The sequence below is a fragment of the Peromyscus leucopus genome, chromosome 1 (assembly GCF_004664715.2).
Source record: "Peromyscus leucopus breed LL Stock chromosome 1, UCI_PerLeu_2.1, whole genome shotgun sequence".
Taxonomy (NCBI): Eukaryota; Metazoa; Chordata; class Mammalia; order Rodentia; family Cricetidae; genus Peromyscus; species Peromyscus leucopus.
In genome coordinates this window covers 81625179-81641546 of record NC_051063.1, presented here as the reverse complement: position 1 = coordinate 81641546, position 16368 = coordinate 81625179, and the positions used below count along the sequence as shown (strand labels likewise).

At 43.0% G+C, this 16368-nt stretch overlaps 1 protein-coding gene across 5 annotated transcripts in view; it reads left to right on the top strand.

Moving 5' to 3' along the window:
• Positions 1 to 16368, top strand: part of Tnrc6a (trinucleotide repeat containing adaptor 6A) — a 175906-nt gene that overhangs the window by 76997 nt on the left and 82541 nt on the right. The window contains exons 1-2 of one of the 5 annotated variants that reach the window (XM_028867875.2): positions 11853 to 12244; positions 12576 to 12623. The exons of the other annotated variants lie outside the window; for them this stretch is intronic. Coding sequence (XP_028723708.1) covers positions 12240 to 12244; positions 12576 to 12623 — 53 coding nt within the window. The 5' untranslated portion in view covers positions 11853 to 12239. Of the gene's footprint in view, positions 1 to 11852; positions 12245 to 12575; positions 12624 to 16368 lie in introns of those variants that run through there. 5 annotated transcript variants of the gene reach the window in all.

The following is a 16368-nucleotide window of genomic DNA, read 5'->3' as shown; positions in this document are numbered from 1 at the left end:
CTTTTCTGGCCTCCATAGGCATTTTTACTCATATGCACATACTCACACACAGCCACATACAGACACATATAATTAAAAATAAAGTTTAAAAATAAAATTTCCACAGCTTGGTGGTACCAGCCTGGGGAGTAATCTTTGAGGAAACACTAAAGGTATAACCTATAGGATTGACAGAAAATAAGGCGAAATGCAAGTAATGGCCATGGGAACAAAAAATAAAAAATAAATAAATAAATAAAAAGAAAAAAAGAAAAGAAAACATGAAGGGACAGCCTCCCTACCATCTTGAATTGGGGGATAACTTTAAAAGTAAGATCTTGCCAGGCGGTGGTGACGCAAGCCTATAATCCCAGCACTTGGGAAACAGTAGAAGTAGAAGCAGGTGGATCTCTGTGAGTTCGAGGCCAGCCTGGTCTACAGAATGAGTTCCAGGACAGCCAAGGATACACAGAGAAACCCTGTCTCAAAAACAAAACAAAACAAAAAAATCTTAAGACACACACTAACAACAAAAAAAAAAAAAATCAACGCATAAACTTAAAATAGCTACAGCATATTAAAGTACTTGAGACCAAGTTAAAAGGCAGACAACACAAAGGTTAAAAACACTAGCTGTATGTGTTTGCTTAGTAATGCCTAACATCTAGGGTTCAGTCCCCAGCACAATCATTTAAGAAGTTGAAAATGTTTATAAAGTTTATTAAAAATAAAGTTTCCAGTCCATACCATAGACAAAGAGGCAACTGCTTCAATATACAAAGAGCTCTCATAATTATAAAGAAGAAACGGGAGCTGCTCATAGAGAAATTTAGATTATTTATAAATTCACACACACACACACACACACACACACACACACACACACACATACTATAAGTGGAGTAAAGAGCTTGCTGTGAAGGCCTGAAGACCTGAGTTTGGATACCCAGCACCCATGTAAAGTCTGGTTGTGGCAAAGTGTAACCCTAGCATCAGGGCATAGAAACAGGTAGATCACAAGGGGCACTGCCCAACCAGGCTACTCCAAACAGCAAGCATCAGGTTTAGTGAGAGACCTTGCCTCAAAAACTAAGGTAGAGAAGCAACTGAGGAAGACATCCTGATATCAACCTGTACACACACACACACACACACACACACACACACACACACACACACACACACACACACACACATGAAGGAAGGAAGAAAAGGGAGAAGGAGAGACTGGCAACCAAGCCAAAGTAAGGAACGGATTGACAAGCACTCGCCCTGTGGGAAAGAAGACAGATGTGTTTCTAGTGACCGGCAAGGATCTGAGCTGGTACAATCCCCTCAAAACATTGATAACATTCACTATGTTTGACCAAATACTCTATTTTTATGAGTCTCTGTCAACAATGTTCCAAATATGTCAACAAATGTATAAGCAAAAGGAATTTTAGGATAATTGCAAATGAACAGAAAAGTTTGAAATATCCCAAAGAGCTCTTTCTCCCTAAATCAAAGGAAAATAAATCACTAACCATCTAGAAATATATCCAAATGCGCACGTGACTGCTTTGGGATAGAGTCACATCTTATTTCCTGAAAGCTGGGAAGTTCTAGTTAGTCTCACAACCACCAAAGTCAAGAAATCAACATGGAAACTATCCAGTCCTCACACCTCTTTTAGCCTCACGATTACATTCATACAGAGGAGCCAGTATACAGTCAAACATTGCTTCTTAGTGTTTCCTTTCTCCTCTCCTCCTCTTACTCCCTTGTACTGGGGGTAGAAACCAAGGGCTTTACTCATGTTAGGCAAATGGTCTATCACTGAGTTACACCCCCAACATTTAAAAAAAAAAATCCCCTACGTTGTCCATGCTGGCTTTGAATATTCTATCCTCCTCTGTAGCAATCTTCCAAGTAGTTAGGATTTCAGACCTGCTTCACCAGACCTGGCTTTGGTCTTCTTCAGTTAGCAACAGTTCCTTCATCTTCCCTTACTATTTAAAATCTTGGCACCCTAAAAACCACCAGCTCACTCTTGGAAAGGTTAATTTGTGTGAGTTCTTCATGACCAGATTCAAGTTGTATATCTTGAAAGGCACAGGAATAATGCTACATTTTTCTCTTTGTATCCTCCCAAGGATGCTAGATTCATGTATGCTGGCCCAGTGATGCTAACTTTGATCAGTTCATTGAGATGGTATCTTTTTCCCCCCTTTTAGTTTATAAGCAATTTGTGGGAGGTATTTTAAAATTATGTAAACACCCTGTTTCTCATCAGAGCCTTTTTGAAACAGCTTTATTGATTCACATATTTAAAGTGCATGATTTGATGAGTTTTGACATATGTCTACAGCTGTGAAATCGTCACCACAATCACGATAGCAAATCTATCTGTCATCTCCCAAAGTTTCCCCTTTTCCTTTCCTGTCATCCTTCCTTCTCATCCTTTCCCACACTCTTGGTATCTGCAGGCAACCACTGATGGCTTTTGTGTCACCACAGAGTGACTTACGTTTTCTGAAACTTTATACATTGAATCATCCGGTCTTTGTTGCCCCTTCCCCTCACTGTGGCCTGGATTCTGTCACCATGATGACCCTGAAATTCCTCCGTGTTGTGCATGTCAGCAGGCCACTTCTTTGCCGATGCACACCACCCTTTTTATGTAGAATTCACAGTTTCTATGCCTTGGTTGGGTTTAATTGATTTGTTTTCCCCCCCTTTCTTTGTAAAAGGCACAATTTTATTTCTCATAGATCTGGAGCTTAGGAAGTTCAAGACCAAGATGACTGAATGTTTGGCGAGGGTGGCTTCCTGCTTTCCCAGGTGCCATCTTGTTGCTATTTCCTGGAAGCAGGAAAACGGAGCATTCTCCGTCCTCATTCATCAGCTAAAAACAGAGCAATTCCAGGTTACTGCCTGCCAGTGCAGGGAACTCAAGGAAGCAGGAACTATGGCTATGTTTTTCCTCAAATGAAGGAAAAAATGCTAGTGCATCTTCAGATATTTCGTCTATTCCTTTGTCCTTTAATCTCCCGAAAACCATGCATGTGAAATTATTCCACAGTGCACTGGGGATCTGCTCGATTACATATTTAAAAAATTCTCATTACACACATGTGTTTATTTACTTACATATTATGAACGTGGCTGTGAGCTCCCCCTACCCCCACCATCTCGTGTGCCATAGCGCACATATAGAAGTCTGAAGACAGCTCAGCCAGATCAAACTCAGGACATCAGACTTAACCTGCTGAGGCATCTGGCCAGCCCATTAAATTATTTTTATCTATTTGTTTACTTATTTGGGGAGGGGGGACACACATGTCTCAGCATTCCTGTGGAGGTCAGAGCACCATTTGGGAGAGTCCAGCACATTTATCTGCAGAGCCATCTTGCTGATTCTCCATTACAGTTTTCCCTGGGCCAGTTAGTATATTCTTCCTTGATTATTCCACGCTCTCCGTGTGCCCACATCTTTTTTTTTTTCTTTCTGGCCCTTGAGTGGTTTTTACCCGCTATGTTTCGAGAAGTTTCCTGACACGCATGTGCTGCTTGGTTCTTAGCACGACCCTTGTCACATCTGTGGAGCATCTGTCAAGTTCTCTCTTACCTGATACTCTAGCCCAGGGGTTCTCAACATGTGGGTTGTGACCCCCTCTGGAGAGCAAATGACGCTTTCACAGGCATCCCCTGAGGCCGTCGGAAAACACAGATATTTACATTATGATTCATAAGAGCAGCAAGATTACCGTTATGAAGTAGCAATGAACGTAATGTTATGGTTGGGGGTCCCCGCAATGCGAGGAGCTGTATTAAAGGGGATGCAGCATTAGGAAGGTTGAGAGCCACCGCTCTAACCAGTGAGCACTAGTCGTGCTGGCTTCCACAGCCTCTGGACTCTGGACTCAGAGGCCATGCTGGTCGGGTACCCTTCTTGCACCTCCGGCACCGGGTGGCTGGTCCTCCGGTGCTACTCTAAGTGGCTGTAGAATTCGTGTCACTTGTCTTCCAGCTCTCACGGCTCACTTTCTCCACTGCTTGATGTCTCCTGTTTTTAAAACCATTATCTCCTAATTTTGTCTGTTTTTTTTTTTTTTTTAATTTGTTGTGGAGGTGGGGTGGGGATATCATTCTAGTTAGTCCACTTGTTTGGAATCATCAAACTTTGAATGAGTGAATAGGATTTTGTGAATCTATCTATCTATTTAAAGACATATAATTTCCCGTTATGTTCCTATAATTCTTTACTATCATAATGCATTTTAACATGTAAATTATCTTCAACTTGGTCAGGAGGCATAAGCATCACAAACGTAAAATACCTAACGCAGCATTTCTCTGCTGAAGTCTGCAGAGAGGGAGCAGAGGAGGGCAGCCTGGATGACCAGACAAGGGGCGTTATCAGAGAAAGGCGGGAGCCGTGCTATTGCTTTGGCTGTGACTGTCTGAGGGACCTAGTCCAGAGAGGAGGTTCCCATTTGGTCCTCACTGAAGCCACGAAGATGCCTGGTGGTTCTGGGGGCAAGCTATAGAGTTACTGAAAGAACGCTGGTGGCATTTGTGACATAAAGCAAAATGGCAGTTGAAGAGACCAAGGGGGGATCTAGAGGAGCCCTATTCCTGCCAGGAGTCCTGATGGTGACAGACGGCTGCCTAGCAGAGGATCATGTGACTTGACACACTTTAAGGAAATAGTAGGAAGGGAAGGTGACATTTGTTCTTCTTTATTCTACAAATACCTTCAGTTAAATGTTTGGGCCTCCCAAGCACGAAGCTAGGTACTGGCAGTACAGCGAACACCATGGACATGCTCTACTCTCTGGGGCCTGACATGTCAGCAGTGGCTCCATAAAATAAGTTGTCTCATGAAAACATGTGAGATTCCAACCCTGAATGCTCCAATTCTTTACAGAGGGCTGGGCTCCCACTTCAATAGCAGGGAACTAGAAGGATGCCAATTTACTATTCACACTTGACTCATATCTGTTATTCTGATGAGAATCAGAGAATCTCAGGGAAGGTTTGCAAAGGAGACAGCATCTGAACTCGGCTTTAAAGTGGAATTTGTAAGGTAGACACAATGAGGAGGAAAGGTCTCCCATTCACACGGAACAGCATGTTCAAGTCACAGAGCTACTGAAAGACACAATAAACTGGCTGTAGTTCAATGTCACTGGATCATGAAATAGGGAATCTGAGAAACGGGGCAGGGTAGGCTCTTGAAGGCCTTTTATGTTATGTGAGGGGTTTCAGATGGCGTTCTATAGAATGCAGCTATTCAAGAATTCTTAGCCTTCAAGCCATTCAAGAGCACCCAGCGGCAGCAGGAGCTCATCAGATTTACTTGCTAGGGACACCACTTTGGCAGCGATATGGATGTTGAGATGGAGGAGATAAGCAGAGGCTAGGCAGATTCATTAGCAAGCATTATGAAGAGCCTAATATGTACTAGGCATTCTGCTATGTGTGGAGATCCAAGGAACGAGGCAGACATGTGCCTCGTTCTCCCAAACTTCCCAGAGAGTCAGCAAACTCAAAGAACAAACAGATGGCAGCGAAGTTTCATTACAACTGTGATTAACACTATGGAAAGTCCGGAATAGCTTCAGAGTATATGATTGGGAGCACTGAAGTGAGAGAAGAAATGTGGAGAGAGAGAGAGGGAGAAGGCAAGGCTTCCTTGACCAAGGAGACAGGAATCTTTTTGAAAATGAAAGACTGAAGCAAAGTGAGCAAGGGAGGGGACGAAAGGTCACAACTACAGGAAGTGTTGGAGGACGATAAAGATACTAGATATGGAGCCAGAGCCCTCAACGCCTTTGCATTATTTTAAGATGGCTGGTAAGATGATGGTGGCGTTTTTATTTAAAGTTAGAGAGCATCCAGGCTGTTGCGTGGGAATTATCCCAACACACTGCCAAGAGAGCAAGCATGTGCACTGCCGGAGACAGAGAAATCATGACCCTTCACCCACTTGGGAACGCAAGTGGGCACAGATTATTTTAGTAACACTCTGTTGTTTCTCAGACAGTTCAATATGCATATATTCTGGGATGCAGCAATTCTATTCTAGAGGTATGCTAGTCAGCTTTCTTCTTACTGTAACAAATAACTGAGACAATCTACTTAGACTAAGAAAAGGGTTTTGTTGTTAGTATTATTCGTTTGCTTGTTCCCAGCTCACCATTTTGGAGGGTTCAGTCCATGATCAGTTGATCCCATTGCTTATTAGCTTGTGGTTCAGAGTATACTACTGCAGAAGTATAAGGCAGAGCAGAAATATCCTGTGTCTGAGAAGGCCCAGGAAAAAGGAACAGGGGCTCCCACTACCCTTGTCAAGGACACACCCACAAAGACTTGAGGGGCTCTCACTAGGTACCTAAATGTTGTTTGAATCTTGAACAGTCTTTTAATAAAAACCCAGAGCCAGATATCAGGGTGAAAGCTGAAAGATCAGAGAAGCAGAACAGCCAGCCACTAGTTCTTAACCTCTACGAAATCCTCACCCTAAAGAGAGTGAGTTCCTGTTTCCTTACGCCTTATAGACCTTTTTCTGCCCTGCTATATTACTTCCTGGGACTAAAGGGGCATGTGCTTCCCAAGCAAAGGCGTGAGATCTCAAGTGCAGGGATTAAAGGTGTGGGTCACCACTGCCTAGCTCTGTGTCTAATCTAATGGCTGGCTCTGTCCTCTGATCCTCAGGTAAGTTTATTAGGGTACATAATATATCACCACACCTAAAAACTCTACCACCTCCCAGTAGCGCCATGTTGGGGAAAAGCCTATACCACGTGGCCTTTCGAGGGCATTTAAAACTCCAACTATAGCTCTAGGTATTTACCTAAGAGAAATGAAAACATGCCCATTATTGGGCTAACTTTTCCTCGGGAGATGCACATAAATGTCTACTCATCCCAGATGGGGCATTTATGACAAACCAGAGTCATAATGCCACTGAAGGCCAACTTAATGAACCAAGGAGTTCACTGGGTTACTTACAGGAATATGGGTGAGGAGTTTCAGGAGCAGGGGTCACTCAAAGGCAGCTCACCCCAGCCTGGACAATCACTCAGGAGAGCTGCACCCAGAAGCTCCCAGAATGACCACACGAAACTCCTTTGGATAGTCTTTTCTCCCCGGCAATTGTGTATTGCTGACAGAACCTTGGAGAGGAATCTTGTGAACTTTATAGACTTCAGCTTTTTCTGCAAACTTGTGAGGAGTTTCCTTCCTCCCTCCAGGAGGGAATGCTTCAGTTCAGATCAAATTGCCCCACAAATGTCCACCGAATAACAATAATAGCTCCCCCCCCGCCCCCCCGCACTGAAAACAATAATTGATCAATAGGAGGATGGGCAAACAAGTTGTGATATATCTAGTCAATGGAATATTATTCACAAAAAGAAACAAATTTGATACATACAACAATATAAATGAATCTTAGATTTATTCAGCTAGAGAAGCCAGACAGAAAAGGGTGTATACTGTGGGACTCCATTTGTATGTGCTAGAATGAGTGTGCTGACTTCTGGGGATGTAAACCGTAGAGGTAGTTTTGGGTGCCCGCTGTATGGGAGAGGGCTGTGGGGTGGGACCGAGAAGAGGCCCAAGGGAATTTTCTTGAGTGATAGAACTCTTTTATATTGATTGTGGTTGTGGTTACATGGATATATTTGTCATGATGCATGAGGCTTTTCACTTTAAATGGGTGAATCATGTTTTGTGTAAAGCACAGCACCATAGAGAAAAAGAAGGGGGAAGGGGGGCTGCGAAAGGGACCCTGGAGTTTTCAGGGTGTGCTGGAGAGTGTCAGTGAGAAAAGAGAGGAAGAAAAAACTAAGAAGATATTTCCAAAGCAAAACATCCTGCAGTTGCATTGAAAGATGATTTTGATGGTGGTGATGGTGATGATGGTGGTGGTGGTGGGGTGGTGGTGGTGGTGTTAAAACTAATTTTTAGGTCTCTAGTTGGAAGAGCTCAGGGACTGGTCCTCTTTCGATTGGCCTGTTACGCGGCTCCATTACAACATGCTTACCCTGTTTCCCCCTCCCATCTTGATGATTTCATCACTCGAGTATCAGGGTTCCTCAGGGTGCACTCCTTGGCTCTTTTATGATATCAGAGAAACATTCATTAATGAAGTGTATAGTTGGGGTCTACATCTTCAGCTTCAATCAGCTGCACACAGAAAATATTTATGACAGCATTGCATCAGTGCTGGGTGCCCACAGACTTTTGTCATGATTTCCTTAGTAATACAATTTAGTAACCCTTTGAGGACATTTACTTTGTACTGGGTATTGCAACTACTTTGAAGGTGATTCAAAGTTCATAAGGAAGCACACGCCTTTAATCTCAACCCTCAGGAAGCAGAGGCAGAAGGATCTTGGTGAGTTGGAGGCCAATCTTGTCTGCATAGTGAATTCACATACATAAATCCTGTCTAAACACAAAAGCAAAACCGAACTATATGAGAGAATTTATTTTCTGTTTGCTCACGACTTGTCTTTTCTAGAGCAACGGGGTGTTCGGTGTAATTTCCGTTTTTGAGGTGTCACTGGAGAGACCCTGCTATGTCAGTAACTGTGTGGGACATAGTTCCTCCATGGAGTCTTCAGAGCACTTACACACCGAGTGACATTAGATTTCCTTTCCGTTCCTCTGCGTCTCCTTTACAGCATATGTATGTATGTATACATATATGTATGTATTTAAAATGATTATATTTGGTAGATTAATCATATATAGTAGATTATGTTATCTATGATCACCATCTTGGGATCGCAAGGGGTTGTATTTATAAAGTATTTATCATCAAAAAAGGATATAAGGTCTAATGCAGTTGAGATCTGCAATATAGTGGTTAGGGGAGGGCTTCAGAGCCAAACTGTATATATAAAATCTTAATCATTTAATACGTGATTTTGGGAAAATTAATCATGGCTGTTAGCAAAGGGGGCATAATACTGCTACCTCATTGGGCTGTATGAAGAAAAACAATTAGTGGCTAATTAGTATTTATAAAGTACTTAGGACAGTTTGGGATAGCACACACTAAGTGCTGAAGAAATTGTAATTAAATAATGTAAATAGACTCTTTCCAGGAAAGCTTATCCATGATCATGTGTCCAAGTTCTTTCTATTTATTACTGTAGAGACTTTTTAAATTTAAAAATATTGGTTGGGGATGTAGCTCAGTGGTATAGTGCTACTTAGGATACATTTTTGCTATGTTCAGCATCACCAAAAAATAATTTATGTGCATGAGTGTTTTGCCTGTGTACATGTTTGTGTACCATGTGTTTGCCTGGTACCTGAGGAGGCCAGAAGAGGACATTGGGTATCCTGGAACTGGAATTACAGTTATGAACCATTGTGTGGGTGCTGGGAGCTGAACTCGGGCCCTCTGTAAAGGCACCATGTGCTCTTAACTACTGAGCTGTTTCTGCAGCCCCCATTGTGGTTTTTTGATAAAGAGGAAAAATTAATCCTTACCTTCCAAAAACATAATTTGTGAATGATTAGACTAATCATTTAGACTTCTCAATAGGGAAGGAAGAGAGACTGGAGAAAAGTTGTGTTGAAGCAACCACAGGCACTGAACGGAAACAAGAGCAAATAAACGGGGGGGAAGTCCCCGTCTTAGTTCGCCTGCTATTACTGGGATGAGCACCGTCATGGCAAGAAACCTGGGGCGGACAGCGTTTATTTCAGGTTACAGTTTATAGTACATCACAGAGGGAAGTCAGAGCAGGAACTCAAGGCTGGAACCTGGAGGCAGGAACTGAAGGAGAGACCCTGGAGGAGTGCTGCTTACTGGCTTGCTCCTCATAGCTTGTAACCTTTCTTTTTCTTTCTTTCTTTCTTTCTTTCTTTCTTTCTTTCTTTCTTTCTTTCTTTCTTTCTTTCTTTCTTTCTTTCTTTCTTTCTTTCTTTCTTTCTCTCTCTGTCTCTGTCCTCTGTCTTTCTTTCCTTTCTTTTTCTTTCTTTCTTTCTTTCTTTCTTTCTTTCTTTCTTTCTTTCTTTCTTTCTTTCTTTCTCTCTCTCTCTCTCTCTCTCTCTCTCTCTCTCTCTCTCTCTCTCTCTCTCTCTCTCTGTCTCTCTCTGTCTCTCTGTCTTTCTTTCCTACCTTCTTTTCCTAAGAGAGGTTTTCTCTGTGTAATAGCCCTGACTGTCCTGGAACTTGCTTTGTAGAAAAGGCTGGCCTTGAACTCACAGAGATCCACCTGCCTCTGCCTCCCAAGTGCTGGGATTAAAAGCATATGCCACCACCCCTGGCTATAGCCTACTTTCTTATACAACCTGGGATAGCCTGCCCAGGGGTGATACTACCCTCAGTGAACCGAGCCCCTCCACATCAATCATTAATCACGAAAATGCCTATAGACTGGCCTATATGCAATTTGATGGGGGACATTTTCTCTGTTGGGGTTCCTCTTCCAAGAAGACTCCAGCTTGTGTCAATTTAACAAAGAAACTAACCAGGATAGGTCCTACTGAAATTTGAAGCCAGGGAATATGGTAGAACACCAGCATGCAGGAGACAGAGGCAGACAGATCTCTGTGAGTTTGAGGCCAATCTGGCCTACATAGAGAGTTCTATGCTAGCCAGGCTACATAGTAAGACCCCATCTCAAAAATAAAATGTAAAAATTACTGGCATTTATTTGATACTCATTTTATGTTTTGTAATTTTTTTTTCAAAAAATGTTTATAGACTTATAAAATTAAAAACACTAAAAGAAGTAAAATGTATAACAGTAGTTAACATTTTGGCTCACCTTTTAATTCCTTTCTGGGCATTCATTCATTCATTAGCTTATTTATTACAATACACATTTCTCCCAGAGCAGAATCTAACAGTCACATAGCTTGTTTCATGGGAGAGACTGGAGCAGGTCAAAGCCAGTTGAAGGATTTAGGATTTAAAAGAGTAAAAGGAAGTAATCTGCAGGATGAGTTTTCTGAGAAAAAAAAAAAGGGAACAGGTTTTAAGTAGAGGAGAAAGTTGCAGATTACAAGAAGCAATGTATGCACTGAACATACAAGACTATATGTACCTATGTGCATTATTATTGTGTCTTAATGCATTATATTGCTTCATCTACCTGTAGGTATGTGTCTTATTGTATTTACATTCAGATATGTCTACATTGTAATTTTTTTACAATTATTGTAAATAATTGTATCTTCATGTATTATATTGCTGTACCTTATTGTATTTATATATAGATTTATATACCTTACAGGTATTTATCTTATAGTATTCATAGTTGGGTGTTCACATGTTTTTCTGAGAACTAGTCTGGATCCTGCCTTTTCATTCTTTTATTGTAATCAAGTCTCCAGGCCTGTATTTCCCACTCCATATTTTCATGCACCGCAAGTGGCTGCTTTTAATGCCATCTCATATCGTTGGACTTTGTAGCCGGTTACAGTTTTCAACCTTCTCAGTGCCGTGAGTTATTATCTTGATGGTGAAGTACTTAAAAGTGAAACCCAAAATGATTATTTCTTGAGCAGAAATTAGTGAAAGTGGAATTGCTGAGTCAAGGGTGTGTAAAATTTTGAGGCACAGAATCGTATTGAAACCTCACAGCCGGCCTCAGGTATGCATTCTTCAGCCGAGGAGGAGAGGCACAGGCAGCGAGGTTAAATAATCTGGCTCAAGGTCAAAAGTAATTAGATGTGGGTGAATTTAAAAACGGCGCGGGCTCCTCGGCAGCGGCAAGGGTGGAATTTGCGGTTTGGTGGAATTTTTTTTTTTTTTTTTAAGGCGTTTCTGTGAGGGAGGGGCCGGGCAGAGGGGAAGGAAACTTGTGTCGCAGTAAAGAAGGGGGGGGGGGGGGGAGATCGGAGTCAAACCCGAGCCGGCCTCGGCAAGAAAGGCTGCGGTCGGCGCTCGCCAGACCCCGACGACGCTCGCGGGGAGCATCGGCGCTCCCCGACAGCTCCGGCGAGGTCCCGGCCGCGTCGGGCGGTTGCCAAGCGTCTGCCCTGTCCAGCAGGCCTAGTTGCTAGGGCCTCCATTTTGGGGCCCCGGGGCCAGCGCGCCCCCGGAAGGGGTTGCGCGTGGGGCATTTCACTTCCGGTCTGGGGCCTGCGGCGGCAGCGGTGGCGGCGGCGGCGGCGGCGGCAGCGGGTCGGTGTAGAAAATGGCGCTGGTGCAGCGGCTCGGGCCTGTCCCCGCGGCGCTGCGGAGGGCTTGAGGCTCGCGAGCCTCGTTCCCCGCGCCCCACGCGCTCGTGCACTTTACACACATGAGGTGAGCGAACCGGAGGGGAGTCTCGCTCGGGGCCGGGAGCCCGCCTACGGCGCTGCCGCAGGATTCCCTCGAGCTGCGGGGCGGCGGCGGCGGCGGCACGGGGCAGTCCCCGGGGGCGCGGGCCAGGGTGGGAGGCCGCGGGCGGCCCGGGAAGCTTCGGCCCCGCGCGGGCTGCGGCTCTGGGCTCGGAGGCCCGCAGCGCTGCAGCCCGCAGCCCCGCCCCTCCCCCACCGCGCGGGCGCTCTGCCGCAGAAGCTCCGTTTTCACGCGCATCCCCTCCCCCCCCCGTTTTTTTTTTTTTTTTTTTTTTTGTTTTTGTTTCCTATTTCAGAGAATTGGAAGCTAAAGCTACCAAAGACGTAGAGAGAAATCTTAGCAGGTAAGATGGGCGAGCCTTCAGTCTCCCGCCCCCTTTATAATCGTATGTTTCCACTCTGCTTCGCCCTTCCTGGGTTTACGGACACCCCCCCCCTCCCTCCCGGGTCCCCCTCAACCCGTGTCATTTGCTTTCGCAGGCAGGGAAACAGACATTCGGGAGAAACGGCCTCAGGGAATATTGCATTGGTGTGGGGGGGCATTGCAGGGAGACGCGTAATTACGAGTGTGTTCGTTCTTAAAAAGAAAAGCAAAAGGCAGTTCTTGTAAACTTAGTTAAAGCATTCTCACCCTTTTAGAATTTAATTAGGGGACTTGTGCATTAATTACTATTGTAAATGGTTGCAGGCATTGTGTGACTCATGATTGAGGCGGCCCTTATGGCGGGCTGTCAAACTGTTTTGGCTTCCCCGTTATTACTTTGTAGCTAAATTGTTGCCTTTATAAAAAGATACTATGTGTTCGCATTTTTTCCTCTCTGTCTCTGCACATTGTAGTCAGGCGGATTCTGTTGCATTGGAAACAGTTTTGTCCTTGAACTTCATCAAGCATAAACTGCGTTTTGTTTTTCTTTGAAACTACATTTTAGTCTGTGTTCAGTGTGTGCTCTTTTTATCAGCTGGGAAAGTAATTAAAAATTGTTCTCAGTAAGTGATTATCACTTCTGTTGGGCCTGAGTGCTTTTGCACTGGTAACTTACACATCAAATACTGCCTTAAAGAGAAGGGTTGCTTCTTGTCCCCCACCCCCAAGTGATGCCTTTCTGGAAAACGTTTAGTTTTATTGAGCTGTAATTGCTTCAACATCAGGGAATTGCACTATACTTAACCCTTTTTCAGATCCATTTTAAAACATGCTTTTCCTTTCCTATTCCTTTTTTTCTTTTGCATCATATTTGAACTCACAGAAACTTCAAGATTAATACAAGCTAAACAGCTTCATTTGTTTTAGGTCTTAATATGGTTTGCACTTGTTTATTGGAAGTTCTAGGCTTATGTTGGGGTTATTAACACACTTGTAATTGCACAAATACTTTTCACCATGTAGAATTGTTCCAAATTTCTGGCTCTTTGAATTTATGTTAATCTGTTGGGGTGACTGTTAAAGAATCTGTTCTCTTGGCACAGGAACAGTGTTGGCTTACCCAGTGAGAGGTTTTATGGAACTCTAAATAATTATGGAATCACTTAAAGGGACATTATAAGAGGCTAAATAACCGTCAACTGTATACTTAAACAAGTTATGTCGTCAGAAACCAGGAAAGAAATAATAAGATACAGAGCCAAACAAAATAGATTGAATTATTACGGTGTCATTATAGTGACAGTGTAGATTTGGGGTCTTTTTGTCCTTCCGTTTTTGTTTTGTAGGGCAGCCACAGAGGTCTTGTTTCTGTGAGGGGACCTAGAACTTAAGTACACATACAAACATGATTTTCATTTCTTATGACTAGGCAGAACTTGGAATCTCTTCTATTGGCCTTGTGAGTTTGAATTCCAACTCTGCCACTTAAAATAACCTTGACTCTTGGCAAGTCACTGGGCCTTTCTGTGTCTAATCTATGAAATGAGAGGCTTGGTCCATCCAGTTACTAAGGTGTGTTGGGCCCTTGGGTTACATAAAAAGGAATCAAATACTGTCAGTATCCATAGAGAGCATGTACAGTCTGGTAAGGAAACTATATAATATGTACATAAATAACGGTAATGCAAGGTAGTTGATGGTAGGGGTCAAAAGGGGATGGCATTCCACTTATGTGCTTGAGGCACTTCAGGTGATCATAAGATAATATGAAAAAGAAAAATACTGAGATTTTAAAACAGTGTCCAATGAAAAGGACCAGTTAAGGTGCTTTGAGTGGGGGGAGAGGTGGTTAGATTAGATGGGCACATGTTTCATTTTTCCCAAGTAAAAAGTATCAATCTTTACCCATTAGTACCCTGCTCAGGAAGTCATAGCAGGTAATATTCACTCTAGTAAACTGAGCATTTTCTAGAAACCAGCGAGGGGAAAAATGTTGGTAAATTTAACAACTGTTCATCGTATGCCTGCTGTACCCATCCAAAGACTTTGCATGCCTCTTTACCCTTGAGAGGCTGGGTGAATTAGGTAGGTGTTCCTAGCCTTGCTTTACTAAAAGATGTCTGAGGTATAAAGAGTTAAGTAACTGCAGGAGGTCTGACCACTAGTAACTGCAGGAATACTCAGCCTTCATGCTGTGTTTAAACTGTTTTACTGAAGGGAAGGTGCTTCACCTTGAAAAACTGGGAAATTTCTTCTAAAAAGTAGAACTCACAACTGCATGCTACATGTTTATCTTGGAGTTTCTCACCATGGACACTGCTTATATTTTGCACCAGCTAATTAATTATTTGAAGATTGTTCTTTGCAGTGTGTAGGATGTCCAGCATCTACCAGGAGTACTCCCTACTCAGTGTTTGTAATCATCAGAGTGTTTTCAGATTCTGACAAAGGTCCAGGGGATGGGGGAAAGCATTGTTGGAGATCTTGGTTTAGGGTTTTGAACATGAAAAGTCCTAAGTATATAAATGATGAATTCATATAAACATCTTTTTTTGTATAATGGAAGCCCAGCAAACCCCAGTATGTGTGTCTCCAGCTTCAAAGTTCTGTTCTCTGTGTGTGTCAGAGTTGTGTTGCCATTCTCCTCCTTTCCTGGGATAAGTGGCAAATTCTTACCAAGACAGTGCCAGGTGTCCAGTTGCAGTTAAGCAAAATGGCACAAGGGATAAATTCAGCTCATTAGGTTAGCTAGCTTCTAAAATACATTTTTGGCCTTTAGAATTGTCTCACTTTGTTAGTACCATGTACATTCAAAGGAGGGAGCTGTAATGTCTAGGTGAGGGTGACCATCGGAATGGAACTTAGGAACCAAATCCATTTTGGTTTGCAGAGAAGATATCAGAACAGTAGAAGTAAAGACTCAAAATCCAGGAAGGACACAGGAATTTGATCTATCAGAAATAGCAAGCAGTTAATCAAACTGTATTAAGGCATGTGATATGGAGGGCTTTGAATGTCAGGCTGAGAACTTATATAAATCTTTAGATGGTCTGTCTAAGGGGCCACTGCCTGCCTTTTGGTAGGGTACCAATATGATAGGAAACTCTTGTAGCCCAGGAATTGTGAGCAGGTGAGAACTATTATGGGCAATAGTTCTCTAGGTAAGAGTTGATGAAGATTTGCATGTAAATGGTGATGGAGAGAGGTGAAAGGGAGAGATACTGAGGAAGTGGAACCTGGAATTTCAAAGCAAGTGGAAATGGGAGCTCCATTTAGGTTCAATGAGAGATTGACCCAGCATCCAAGTGAAATAGAAATTTATGTGAGAGAAACAATGGTAAGTTACAATCACCAGTTTAGAAAGGAAACAGAAACCCTCCATTAACTAGTACAACTCAGTTGATGTAAAACATTAATTTTTTTTTTTTTTTTAAAAAAAACATGCATGGATGTTATCCCTGCATGGATGTCTGCACACATTGGTTCCCAGTACCCATGGAAGCCAGAAGAGGGAATCGGATCTCCTGGAAGTGGTGTTACAGATGGTTGTGAGCTGCTGTGTGGGTGCTGGGAATCAAACCTAGGTCTTCTAGAAAAGCAGCAGGTGCTCTTAATTGCTGAGCCATCCCTCCAGCCCCCAACTGTTGTAATTTTTTAAAGTATATTTGGAGGCTAAAGTTGCATAGTTAGTGAATATTCAGAGCTGGATCTTAAAGTGTCAGCTC